This window comes from Mustela putorius, unplaced genomic scaffold (assembly GCF_011764305.1).
Source record: "Mustela putorius furo isolate JIRA1106 unplaced genomic scaffold, ASM1176430v1.1 tig00000589_pilon_pilon_pilon, whole genome shotgun sequence".
NCBI lineage: Eukaryota > Metazoa > Chordata > Mammalia > Carnivora > Mustelidae > Mustela > Mustela putorius.
Genome location: NW_025421425.1, coordinates 5,361,837 through 5,375,323, shown reverse-complemented (window position 1 = coordinate 5,375,323; position 13,487 = coordinate 5,361,837). Strand labels below are relative to the sequence as shown.

The 13,487-nt window shown below is 39.2% G+C and overlaps 1 protein-coding gene across 2 annotated transcripts in view; it reads left to right on the top strand.

The window, feature by feature from the left end:
* Positions 1 to 13,487, top strand: part of DNAH5 (dynein axonemal heavy chain 5) — a 262,860-nt gene that overhangs the window by 185,421 nt on the left and 63,952 nt on the right. For both annotated transcript variants that reach the window (XM_045082025.1, XM_004761213.3), the window contains exons 54-56: positions 265 to 418; positions 1,498 to 1,765; positions 12,717 to 12,948. In XM_045082025.1, coding sequence (XP_044937960.1) covers positions 265 to 418; positions 1,498 to 1,765; positions 12,717 to 12,948 — 654 coding nt within the window. The remainder of the gene's footprint in view (positions 1 to 264; positions 419 to 1,497; positions 1,766 to 12,716; positions 12,949 to 13,487) is intronic.

Genomic DNA, 13,487 nt, shown 5'->3' with positions numbered 1-13,487 from the left:
AAGTACTCAAAATTTTACCAAGATGTACCTCTATTACTCTCAAAGGAATAGCTATTAGAAAATGAAAGAAATTTTTTAAAAATCAGTTTCATCTTTGTAAGGAAATTTGATGGACGAGTAACATTCACATACAATAAAATTCTTATCTGATGAAACAACATCCGTCTTTCTTTTGATTAACCGAATGGCATAAAGCATTGTTGTAAGGATCTTTCTCTCCACCAGAAGAGTTTAGCTAATGACACAATGACAATATCTCTTTAGATCATACAACACATCAAATCTGGTGGAAGACTTGAAGATTTTGTATAGAACGGCGGGGCAGCAAGGCAAAGGAATCACTTTCATCTTTACAGACAATGAGATTAAGGATGAGTCATTTTTGGAATACATGAACAACGTTTTATCATCGGGTGAGGTAGGAGCTCATTAATCTTCATGCATTTTGACTCCAGAGTATCTCCAACTTTAGAGCTATTTCCTTCCATTATTAGGGTTTAGGAAGTCAGTAGTAGGAAGAATTGCTTTTTCTGTTGGGGTTTAGAGAATAAAACAGCTGATTGGATTTTTGATATGTAACGTTTTACCCCTTTAAAAAGCCATGAAAGTGATAGAATCATTTGTGTATGATTTGTGTATTTAAAATTTGGGGTATCTTATCTTGAGGACTTTGGTTAGTCTTTTTAAAAAAAGGATTTGCAAAAGCCTGTTAATTTGTTGTAGTCCCCAGAGTTTATTTTTGCTTTTGTTTTTGAGAAGACAGACACATCTAGAAAAAAATGTTTCGATGGCTGATGATAGAGAAATTACTGTCATGTTTCTTCTAGGAGTTTTATGGCTTCAGGCCTTTCATTTAGGTCTCTAATCCATTTTTAGTTTATTTTTGTGTATGGTATGAGATAGTGGTCCACTTTCATTCTTTTGCATGTAGCTGTTCAGTTTTTTCAGCACCATTTATTAGAGAGATGGTCTTTCCCCATTATATATTCTCGATTCCCCTGTCATAGATTAATTGAACATGTAAGTGTGGGTTTATCTCTGTGCCCTCTATTCTGTTCCATTGATCTGTAGGACTGTTTTTGTGTCAGCACCATACTGTTTTGATTATTATAACTCTGTAGTAAATCTTAAGATACGGGATTATGATATCTACAGCTTTATTTCTTTTTCAAGATAGCTTTGGTTATTTGGGGGTCTTTTGTGGTTCCATACAAATTTTCGGATAATCTGTTCTAGTTCTGTGAAGAATACTATTGGTATTTTGATAGGGATTGCATTGAATCTATACACCACTTTGGGAAGGATGGACATTTTAACAGTATTAATTCTTTTAACCTATGCGTGTGGAATACCTTTCCATTTGTATCATGAAGACTTTGGTTAATTTTCTAAAGGAGAAATGCAGGAAAGCTGTTATATGTATCATAGCTAAGCTATGTATTTTGATCTCTTTTCATTTGTCTGTCCTGAACTTGAATGTCTGCATTTCTTTTGAAGGTCTCCAACCTATTTGCTCGTGATGAAATTGATGAAATTCATAGTGATCTCCTATCTGTCATGAAAAAGGAATACCCCAGGCGCCCACCTACCAATGAGAACCTGCATGACTACTTCATGAGTCGGGTCCGACAGAACCTTCACATTGTGCTCTGCTTTTCACCTGTGGGGGAGAAGTTTCGAAACCGAGCGTTGAAGTTCCCTGCCCTTATTTCAGGATGCACTATTGACTGGTTCAGCCGGTGGCCGAAGGATGCCTTAATTGCTGGTTAGTGTTGTGGAAACTTTTGTTAGAGTTTTTGGTTAAAAGTGTGTGTGTGTGTGTGTGTGTGTGTGCGTGCGCGCATGCATGTGTAAATTTACTTTCTATGCTATTATCTGGACTGAGCCCACATTCACTTTATTTGAGTCCAATATTTGAGGACTTTTGAAAGATGGTGCTCTTTTACCAAAGGTGCAAAAATGAGGTAGCTAATTTTTCCCAGAGTGTGGTTATCAGACACTGTTTTTTTGTTTTGTTTTGTTTTGTTTTTTCAGACACTGGTCTTCAATCTCCTACTCCCTTGAGTTAATTTCCAGTGACTGTAGTCTTTTCAGGGATGCCAGCAAGCTTTGTCTCAGTTGGATACTCAGATGTGTTCCAGGATGTCCCAAGGAGGCACTAAAGTTTTAACTACTTTGATAGCATTTGTGTTCTTTTCAGAGTGGTTGGTCAACCTCAGGGTAGTTAAAGCTGATTGTCTCTTGGACATTTTGTTCTTGTGGCTGCAGGGTTGGACCTCAAAGAAGAACACCTTACCCAGCAATGCTCTTGCTGGCTTCTGTCCTTGAAAGGGGATGTTAGACTGTTCTGTGACTTGGCTCCTTGACTGCTTCCAGTTCTGTCCATGATCATCCGTCCTGCAGAACACGAATATCTCTCTCACTCTAAATGAAATTGAACATAGATGTGGTAGAGGAGATGTTAGAGATCATTAAGTTTATGGTTTTTAGCTTTTGGCAAGAAGTTACTTGTGGGTATTTTAGATGGTAGGGATGTTTAGGAGTCTCCCCTGACCAATTGTATCAGACCCTCAGGGGGCGCCCTGGTTCATGGCAGTGGTTTTCAAACTTTTTGTCTCATTATGTTTTAATAATAATTAGAGTCCCATTTCTCAGTAAAATCTTACAGTGGCCCTAATAGATAAAACAAGAAAAAGTGGAGGTGAGGAAGAGTTCTGGAGCCTACCCCCTTAACGCACATCTGTGCTATATCCACATCTGGCTCTCCAGGTCCATGGAACCCACCATGAGAACAACTGATTAACCCATCTCTTGCTTTTGGTAGATGGAGACATTGGGGACATTGAAGCTGAGGAGATTGTCAGAGATGTAAGAAGCCATAAAGATCAATACTGGGGCCGAATCTGGGTCTATTATGTATATGGATCTATTCTTAGCCTCCGGAGACATTCTCTTCTCTACATACTGATGTTGACAATAATGGTCTTCCAATCTGTGGCTTTTAAACACAGAACATTTAAACATATTTGAAATATACATATATAGTTTTCTCTTTTGTCTTATGAAGTTTGAGAAAAGGCCAGTGACTTATAATTTTAAGTCCTATTAAAATGTGAGTACAACTAAAGGTAAAACTTAAAAATTCTTTGAAATAGGATATAAATGCAGAGCACAAAATGACAGAATTTCAGAACTATATTAAAATTAACTATGAACGATGATAATTAGTGTAGAAGTACTTTGTGGATTATCATGTAAGGCATTATTACAAACAATAAAATAACAATTTCAGGTGACAAACATTGTAATACACCATAATTAAGATGATTTAATTTACATACAGAGCCCTTCCTGTGAGGTCTCTATTTCAATCATCTCTTCTATTACAAGACAAAGACCTTATTGATCTTCCCTTCATTAATTTCTCACAAATCTGCCCCTTTCTTTAAAATTTCATGGTAAAAAATAAGATAAAATTAAAAAAACAATCTCATTGTATCAACCCAAGCCAGGATTACATGGAGGTCAGGGAGACTTTGATTTCTATGTCTTTGTTTATTGCAAATGTACTTACTGAGCTCCAGGCTATTTCTGGAACCAGGCCCAGGGAGGGCAAGGCAGACTTCTTTCTTCACTCCAGTCTTCTTCCAGGCGAGCTCATCCTTAGCCTCCTGGGTGATGGGCCCCACCAGCTTTTCTCTCCAGTCTGGCCTGTCTTTGGGCTTGAAATCTATGCACTTGGCTGGTCTTGCTAGATACATTCTCAGGGGGGTTTCACAGACTGCTTCTCCAAGTGCCTGACACCAAACTTCCTCTCCCCTGGTCCTTCGCCCAGGATCACGACATCATCCACTCAACTACACAATCAGAGCTTTGTCTTGAGCATCTGGGCCTCCTCCAGCTCTCAAGTCTGCTCGATCTCCAAGTCTCATCGACCCTATCTTTTAAATACTGGGGCATTGTCTCTAGCGCTTTCCTTCTTGCAGGCAGACTTCCTAGGCCAAGCTGTCATTGTCACTCACCTGGAAAACCTCAATAGCTCGGATGACCTCTCTTCCAGTTTCAGCTGTCTGCCAGCCAGCTCACACTGCTGACAGAAGAGCGATGAAAACACAAACACAACCACATTGCTTTCTACTTCTATGGCCATCCCTTGCTCCTGGGAAAAAAGCCATGGTCTCTAGCCTGGCCTTAAGGCTGGGAAGAGTGACCCCACTCACCGCCACCAGCTTCCCTTGACGTTGATTTTTTACCCCTGCTCTGTTCTTCCTGATCATTGAACAGGCTGCGTTTTCTTCCCATGTGACGCCCTCCTCCTCCATCTGACTGGGACCCTCCTCCCTTTGTTCGGATGATCCTGGCTCAGCCAAATATCCCTTCCTCAGGGGAGCCATCCCGTTTCCCTCTCTTCTAGAGAGTCTGTTTCCATGTTAACACTTTCTAGCACTCTGTGCTCTTCCTTCTGGGACTAACCACAGTTTACTGTCTATATACTTAGTTGTGTATATATTTGATTAATGCTGATTTGTCTGGCTCAACTAAAAGGTCCATGAGGTCAAGGACTACCTATTTTTCATTCACAATCGTGGCCGCTACCAGTGTCTGATGGTTGTAGTGTTGAATGAATGAGTCAGTCTGTTGAAATTCATTGTCCTTCTATAGTACGGCCATGACTTACTTCCAGTCTTCTCTAACCAAACATGAACCCTCCCTCTCTTTTCCCCCTAGATATACCTCCATCCCTTCTTCCCTCTTTCTCTTCCTCCCTTATTTTTTCTTTCTTCTTTTCTTTCTTTCTTTCTTTCTTTCTTTCTTTCTTTCTTTCTTTCTTTCTCTCTCTCTCTCTCTTTCCTTCCTTCCTTCCTTCTTTTAGAGAGAGAGAGAGAGGGAGCACACAGTGGGGAGGGGCAGAGGGGGAGAGAGAGAGAATCTTAAGCAGACTTCACCCCCACTGCAGAGCCTGACCAGGGTGGGATCTCACAACCCTCAGATCATGACCTGAGCTAACATCAAGAGTTGGGTTCTTAACTGACTGAGCTGCCCAGGTGACCCTGAATGCACTTAAATCATCCTCATCCTGCACATTAGCCCACTTAGATCAAGAATATTCTCTTCCATCTCCTTTGTTTATCTACATTCCAAAGCTTAATCAGAACTCATCACATCCTTCACGCTTTCTTTGTTTCCTTAGGAATATTTAGTTCCCCCCCACCAACACCTTCATGGACCTCCTGTATCTATAGTATTTTATATCGTGCATCTGGGTTTTGAAATGTTCTTAAACCTTTGATAACCTTTAATCTTTTGTGGTTATATCTCCAGTCTAGTCTGATAAATGTTTCCTGTGCTAGTTACAGTAGTGGGTGAAATAATTGTAAGATATAAAACATAGCTCCTTTATGCAAGAAATATAAAATCTATACATTTATACACCTAACATTAACCTGGAACCTGGCTAATGTTATTTTGAAAGAATACCATCTGTGGGTATTGGAAATACTTAATATACTTAGGGATTTAAGTGTTATTTATTCTTTTTGGAAAATTAGTAACAAGGTTTCTAGAACCAACCTTATTTAAGTTGTCTTCAGGATGCTGATTTTAAATTAAATTATTATATTCAGCCATATCAGTAAAGGAAATATACAATTTTGTTTGTGTTAGTATATTTAGATTCTACTGAATATTTCCCATACAAGTACTAAATTATTATAACTTTCTAAGATTAATAATATTAATTAATTTAGAATTTAAGATAGATTTTAGTTTTGTTTTTAAACCAGCTTATTAAGGTATGAATGATATACAAAATAGTATACATAATTAAAACACACAACTTGATGAGTTTTGAAATAAGTGTGTACCCATGGGGCCCATGTTGTAATCTATGTCATAAACATATCCATCACCTCCAAAAGTTTCCTCCTGATTTCTTCAATTATTATTGTTATTATTTTGTGATAAGAACACAGCCTAAGATCTCTTAGAGCTAATTTAAGTTTACAAACAGTATTGTTAGCTATAGACATCCTGCTTTACACTAGACCTCTAGAACTTACTCATTTTGTATAACCGAAACACTGTATTTTTGACTTTTTGACTCGGAGGAGAGGGGAGTGGTACCTCCTCCCCTTACCCGTGGCCGTCAGACGTCTACTTTCTGTTTCTATGAGTCTGACAATTTCAGATTTCTCCTATAAATAGTATCGTGTAGTATTTGCCCTTCTGTGTCTTGCTTACTTCACTTTGCATAATGCCTTCCAGGTTCATCCTTGTTGTTGCAAATGGCAGGATTTCCTTCTTTTTTTTTTTTTTTTTAAAGCCAAATAATATTCCATTGCATGTATATCCAATTGTATATCAACAAACATTTAGGTTGTTCCCACATCTTGGCAACTGTAAATAATGCTGAAGTGAACTGGATAGTGCAGACTTCTGTTTGAGATAGTGATATTATTTCCTTTGGTTACATGCCTGGAAGTGAGATTGTTGGATCCTATGGTAATTCTATTTTTTATTTTATTTTTTAATTTTAATTTTTTTTCAGATTTTATTTAGTTGTTTGGAGCAGGAAAGGGAGAGAGAGAGAGAGAGTGGGGACATGCATGGGAGCAGGGAGTGGGGCAGAGACAGAGGGAGAGGGAGGGAGAATTTCGAGCAGACTCCATGCTGAGCACAGAGCCCCACACAGGGCTTGAGCCCACAACTGTGAGATCATGACCTGAACCAAAGTCAGGAGTTGGATGCTTAATTGACTGAGTCACCTGGGGTCCTACCTACCTTTTTTTTTTTTTTTTTAAATATTTATTTATTTATTTGAGAGAGGATGGGGAGGAGCAGAGGGAGAGAGAAACTCAAGCAGACTCTGAGCTGAGTGGGGAGCCGATAGAGGGCTCAGTCTCATGACCCTGAGATCACGACTGGCGCCAAAACCAGGTTGGATGTTTAACCGGCTGCACCACCCAGTGCCCCTCTATTTTTAAGTTTTTGAGGAAGGTCCACACTGTTTTCCATGCGGCTTTACCAGCTTGCATTCCCACTAATAGTGTACCTGGGTTCCCTTTCCCCACATCCTTGCCAACACTTATCTTTTGGGTTTTTTGGTTTGTTTTTGATAACATTCATCCTGACTGGTGTGAGATGATATCTCACTGTAATTTTGAGTTGCATCTCCCCGGTAACTATTGATGTTAAGCACTTTTTCATATACCTGTTGGCCATTTGTATGTCTTCTCTGGAAAAATCTCTTTTCAATTCCTTTGCCCATTTTAATCAGGTTACCTTTTTTGTTATTGAGTTGTAGGAGTTCTTTATTTTGCATATTAACCCTTTATCAGAGGTATGGTTTGCAAATATTTTCTCTTGTTCCATAAATTATTTATTCATTTGTTAATTGTTTCCTTTGCCATGCAGAAGATTTTTTTAGTTTGGTGTAGTCCCATTTGTTTTTGTTTTTGTTACCTATGCTTTGGTGTCCAACCCAAAGTCATTGCCAAGATTGATGTCAGGGAGTGTTTACCTGTTGTATTTTTTTTCTGGGAGTTTTAAGGCTTCAGGTCTTATGTTTAGGTCGTTAACTGATTTTTGAGTTGACTTTTGTATAAATGAATTTGGACAAGAACCCAATTTCATTTTTTTTGTCTATAGATACCCAGGTGCCCCCGGCACCATTTATTTATTTATTTTTTAAAAGATTTTATTTATTTATTTGACAGAGAGATCACAGGTAGGCAGAGAGGCAGGCAGAGAGAGAGAGAGAAGAAGCAGGCTCCCTGCTGAGCAGAAAGCCCGATGCGATGCGGGGCTGGATCCCAGGACCCTGAGATCATGACCTGAGCTGAAGGCAGAGGCTTTAACCCACTGAGTCACCCAGGCGCCCCCCAGCACCATTTATTAAAGAGACTGTCCTTTCCCCATTGTATGTATTCTTGGCAGCCTTGTTACAAATCAGTTGCCCACATATATATGGGTTTATTTCTGGACTTTCTTCCATTTCATTTGTCTATAGGTCTATTTTTAATGCCAATATCATACTGTTTTGATTAGTAGAACCTTATAAGATATTTTGAAGTCAGGAAATGTGAAGCCTTCAGCTTTATTCTTGCTCAAAATTGCTTTGGCTATTTGGGGTTTTCTGTTGTTCCATATGAATTTTAGGATTGTTTTCTATATTTCTATAAAAAATGTCATTGGGGTTTTGATAGGGATTTTACTGAATCTGTAGATTGTTTTGGGCAGTATGGATATTTAAAAAATTATAATTCTAAATATGTGATATCTTTCCATATGTTTGTGTTTAATCTCTTTCATGAGTATTTTATTGTTCTAGTGTACAGGTCTTTCATCTTCTTTGGTGGAGTTTATTCCTATGTATTTTATTCTTTTTGATGCAATTCTAAACTAGATTGTTTTCTTAATTTCTTGTTTGAATTGTTGTTATTGTATAGAGTATTTTTTTCATTAAAAGATGCTAAGGGGGTGTCTGGGTGGCTCAGTCGGTTAAGAGTCTGCCTTTGGCTCAGGTCATGATCCCAGGCAACTGGGCTTCCTGCTAAGCAGGGAGTCTGCTTCTCACTCTGCCTCATGTCCGCTCACTTGTGCTTTCTCTCTCTCAAATAAATAAAATCTTAAAAAAAATAAAGATGCTCAGAAAGTTAATCGTAGATTTTGTAGTATTTAGTAACTAAAGTGCTGTTGGAAAAAATGTAAGGTTTTTATACATGTGAATTTAAATTGACTAAGTCTCTTGACGAAGCATTTTGTTTAATGTTTGTTTAATACACTTTGTTTAATGCTGTAAAATCATGTCTTTTCTAACACTTAATAATCTCCATTTTGGCAACCCTCCCCCCTTTTTTAAAGCTATATATGGAGTTGTTTTGAATTAATTATTTCTAAGTGTCTTATCTTCATTCCTGTCTTGTATTCCTTCTCCACCCCGCTTCTTTGTCCCTTCCTTGGTTACTTTTATGTTCATCCTCATTTCTTTTTTTTTTTTTTAAAGATTTTATTTATTTATTTGACAGAAAAATCACAAGTAGGCAGAGAGGCAGGCAGGGGGTGGCGGGAAACAGGAAGCAGAGAACTGGATATGGGGCTCGATCCCAGGACACTGAGATCATGACCTGAGCTGAAGGCAGAGGCTTAACCCACTGAGCCACCCAGGTGCCTCATATTTTAGTCTTCATTTCTAAGCTGGTTTTGTCTTTTATTTTTTATTTCCTGAGTTCAATCGATTCTTTTTGCATTTCTTCTTGGTACATTATTTGGTCAGTTTCTTTTTAATTTTGAATTTCTTTTTTTTTAAGATTTTATTTATTTGTCAGAGAGAGCACAAGCAGGGGGAGAGCAGGACCTTGGGATCGTTAACCTGAGCCAAAGCCAGACTCTTAATCGTCTGAGCCACCCCAGCATCCCTAATTTTGAATTTCTGATTTAAAGCAGTTTCTCCTCTTTCAGAGGCTTATTTGAGGATATTGGTATCAATTTGTAGTGTTGTATTACATTTTAATTTTTTTGGGAGGGAGGACTGAAGGGCAGAGGTTTCTATCAGCTGAGGCATTTTGATTCTCCTTTTGTATTTCATTTTTTATTAGGTTTTGTCTTTTAATTCCAGCATTGTTAAGATGATAGTCCTGTGTTTCTTAATGATATTCTGTGATTCTAATGCTACTACTAAATCCATAAACTTCATTTAGATTTCTCTAAGGGTAAAAGACAATTTTTAATATTCTTCTAGATTACATTTTAAACCTGTCCATTGTTATGAAAATAGACCATCTTCACTTGAAGTCTCAAGCAAAATCAATAACACTTATATGGCATATTTTTTTGAAGGTAGGCCATTTAAATTATGTAAATAAAATGGCCCCCTTTGAAGATTACTACCTGATAAATAATATTCAAGATTTTGGTCTTATGAATTAGCCTCCCCTGCTTCTGTCCCTGCTAGCCACTAGCGAGAGAGCATAAAAGAGGCTAGGACACCTAATACACCCCTCAAAAAGTAACACTAACCACAATAGTACCAATGGTTTCCCAGAAAAATTAGCACATTTTATTTATGAAGCACAGTAGTCAATAAACGTTTTTGAACTTTTAATTGGCTGCAACTAAACATGTTTCCTTAGACTACATAGTTTGGTTCTCTTTAAATTTCTCTTTAAATTTCTGCATCAAGGTGACATGGACTTTGGAGCCCATCACCCTTGGGTTAGAATCGCACATCTGCCATCTGCAAGTAAACTTCTCTAAGCCTCATTATTCTTATCTACAAGAGGTACATATTAAAATTCATTACTTAGGGATGTTGCAAGGATTAACTGATACGGTTCTGTGATTTAGGATTTGCCAAGATTAGACTTGCTTACCCTCTGACTGTATCGGTTAAGATGTGTTTGGCTGTAAGAGAAAACCAGAGAAGTCATTGCTCAAACAAGTCCTTTTTTTTTTTTTTTTTGGCCTCTCCCTTTTTCCTGCAACCAAGAGAATGCAGAGCTGTGCAGTCTAGGATGGTGCCTTTGGGGGACTCTTACTCCTTCCACCTTGCTGTCATCCTCGGGATGTGGCTCTTACTCCTACAGGCACAAAGTGGCTGCCGCGTCCCCGAGCATCATGTCTGTCAATGCCTCGTGAAGTTCGCCTTTTATTTCAGGACAACATTCTTCCTCCAGAACTTTTGTCTGCATGTCATTGGCCTGAACTGAGTCACCCCTACTTATAAGAGAGTCCGGGGAATTGAAGGATTTTAGTTGGGCAGATTGTTACCCTGAGCAAAAGAGAGATTCTTTTAGTAGCAAAGAGAGAAGATGGCTACTGGAAAGGCAACCAATGCGCCTTTTTCACTTTGTGACTTTAGTTCTTCTAATCTAAATGAAGTAGAAATCCGAGGACACCAAAATTCAGTGATGGAGCCCAGCATTCTCTTCTCTATCCCACTCATACCCTAGTTCATTCCCATCAGGTGATATGAACATATATGACCAAATATAACCCACACCAACCTCAAGCATCAGTCTGAAAGTGGGCCCCAAAACTGGCATTGCTGCTTTGGTGATTGGATAATGAAGATGACCTTGGAAGGGTTTTCTAAGGCCTCTTGCTTGAGTCTTAGCATGTGTGGGCCATTCTAAATGAAAGTCTGGAAGTCTGAAATCTGATTCTTTTCATAACCTTTCTTGCATCAGAGATTGGGGTCTTTGGAAAAATATACTTTGAATCCACCCTATTTTTATTCTCTTTGACTTTTTAGAGAGATAAAAAGAATACTTGCTATATAAAGAAATAAGTCACCATTCTTGATATCCTCTGTTCATATAAAAAGGAAAAAAAAATCATTACATGGTAAAATCAAGGGGGGATTTCAGGAAGTGGGAACTTCTCCGAGGATACAGCATAATGCCGAGTAAAGCATTTAGTATCGTGTGTAGTACATGATGAATATTGCAACTGTTGGACTGAATACCTACAAAAATATCATCATAAGCAAGGATTGTTTCTATGTTTCCAGTGCCTAGACTTAAACCTCCTGGAATTTCAAATATTCTTTGTAGGGGCTGCTTAACTCATGAGAAAATATGACTTCTGAGTCTTGATTTATTGCCTTTCACTGTATATGGTAAACTATGTTTGTAACCAAGCTGGTAGAGGGTACCCATTATTTACATAGATGTAAATAATGTAAATATGCTCCATGATGACTGCATTAATAAATTAATTTAGCGAGTGATTACTGATCATTTTTTATATCTTTGCCAACTCTCACCTATCAGGTTTACTTGATTCCTTCTCTTTCCTTCCCTTTTTATTGGTCATCTTTCTATCTGCAACCCTTATGTACATTATTTAATACTCTAAGTACTTTTCAAGAAAATCCATAGGCAAATTTTTCCAAGCTATGTAAAGATGGTTATAATAATTCTTAACTGTGTCATGCATAACTTTTGTCAGTTCTTTAGGGTTGAGACCAAGCTTTGTACTAGAGTCTCACGTCATGGCCCATCACGGGGTGAGAGGGCAGCAGATGCTGATGTATACGAGGTGATTGATGAGCTCTGACTTTACGGCCTATTCCTATAATAGGAAATGCTGCCTTAGAATTGGTCCCATGATTGGTGCTGTTGGGAAGATAACGGTCTCCAACAGGAGGTTTTTACCCAAACAGTTTTAAAGGGCACTGTAAATTAGAATTGACTGCAGGTGGCTAGCTGCCACGTTTGAGAACAAGTTGGCCCAGGCATATAAAAATTTCGTGACAAACATTCCACATACCAAATGCAGTCCCGGCCTGGGGGAATTAAGGGTATGACAGGTTCTGCCTTTAAAAACAAATGAGTTTGTTAAATATGAGTACCCAGTGGGCACTGATTTCTGAGTTATTTGTGCCCCTTGGCCCTTCTGTATAGAACAGTATAGAATAGTCTGGCCCCTGGGCAGAACCCGCAGCCAGAGAGAAGAGACTTCTTTGCATAAGTACCAGAAAACAAAGACCGATGGCAGGCTTGAGTGCCCTGATAGTTTTGTATATGAAAGGGAAAATAAAACTGTTGAAGTCGTAGGCCTGGGGCCAAAAATGTCAACAGATACCTACCTAGCTGGAGCTACTAAAATGGTCTGCAGTCCCGAGAAATGTCTAAATCTTTCAAGCATAATTAGTTAACTCTTAAAATGGTGATTCATGTTCATATTTCACATGTTGCCATCGTTATACTTTCTAGTGTCCGAACACTTCCTGTCCTCCTATGACATTGACTGCGGTTCGGAAACCAAGAAGGAGGTGGTCCAGTGCATGGGCTCCTTCCAGGATGGGGTAGCTGAGAAGTGTGTCGACTATTTCCAGAGATTCCGACGCTCTACTCATGTGACTCCCAAGTCGTACCTCTCCTTTATTCAGGGATATAAGTGCACATACAGAGAAAAGCATGTGGAAGTGCAGACTCTGGCCAATAGGTAAGTGTGAAGGTCAGATACAAGGTGATTTTACAACAGTGCCTCTCGACGGGCAGCACATTTGCTGCTAGTGAGCATTGTGCAATGACTAGAAGCATTTGTGTTTGTTACAGCTTAGGCAGTAGGGGCTGGAAGGGGTGCTACCGGCATCAAATGAGGGAGGTCAGGGACGTTCCTGAACATCCTGTGGTACGCGGGACAGCCCTCCACGGCAAAGAATCGGCCAGCCCCAAATGCCAATTGTGCTGAGGCCGAGACACCTGCTCCTCAGGCCTATTCAAAGGATTATTCCGTGATTGCTAGGAGCTTTATTCTTGCCCGGTGTTTATGTGGCCTACCAGTTTTTATAATACGGAGGGACATCTGGTAGCGATGCTTCCTGCCTCCCTCCTCTCGTCCTTCTCTTCCCATCCTTTGCGGCGTCTAGGATAGGAGAGTCTGACTGATGCTGACGTCCACTGCATATTCACTGCACTGCATACCCTACTTCACCGAAGCCTGTTCCAGGTCTCACTGCTCTGCCTGCTTTTTTCTGAACA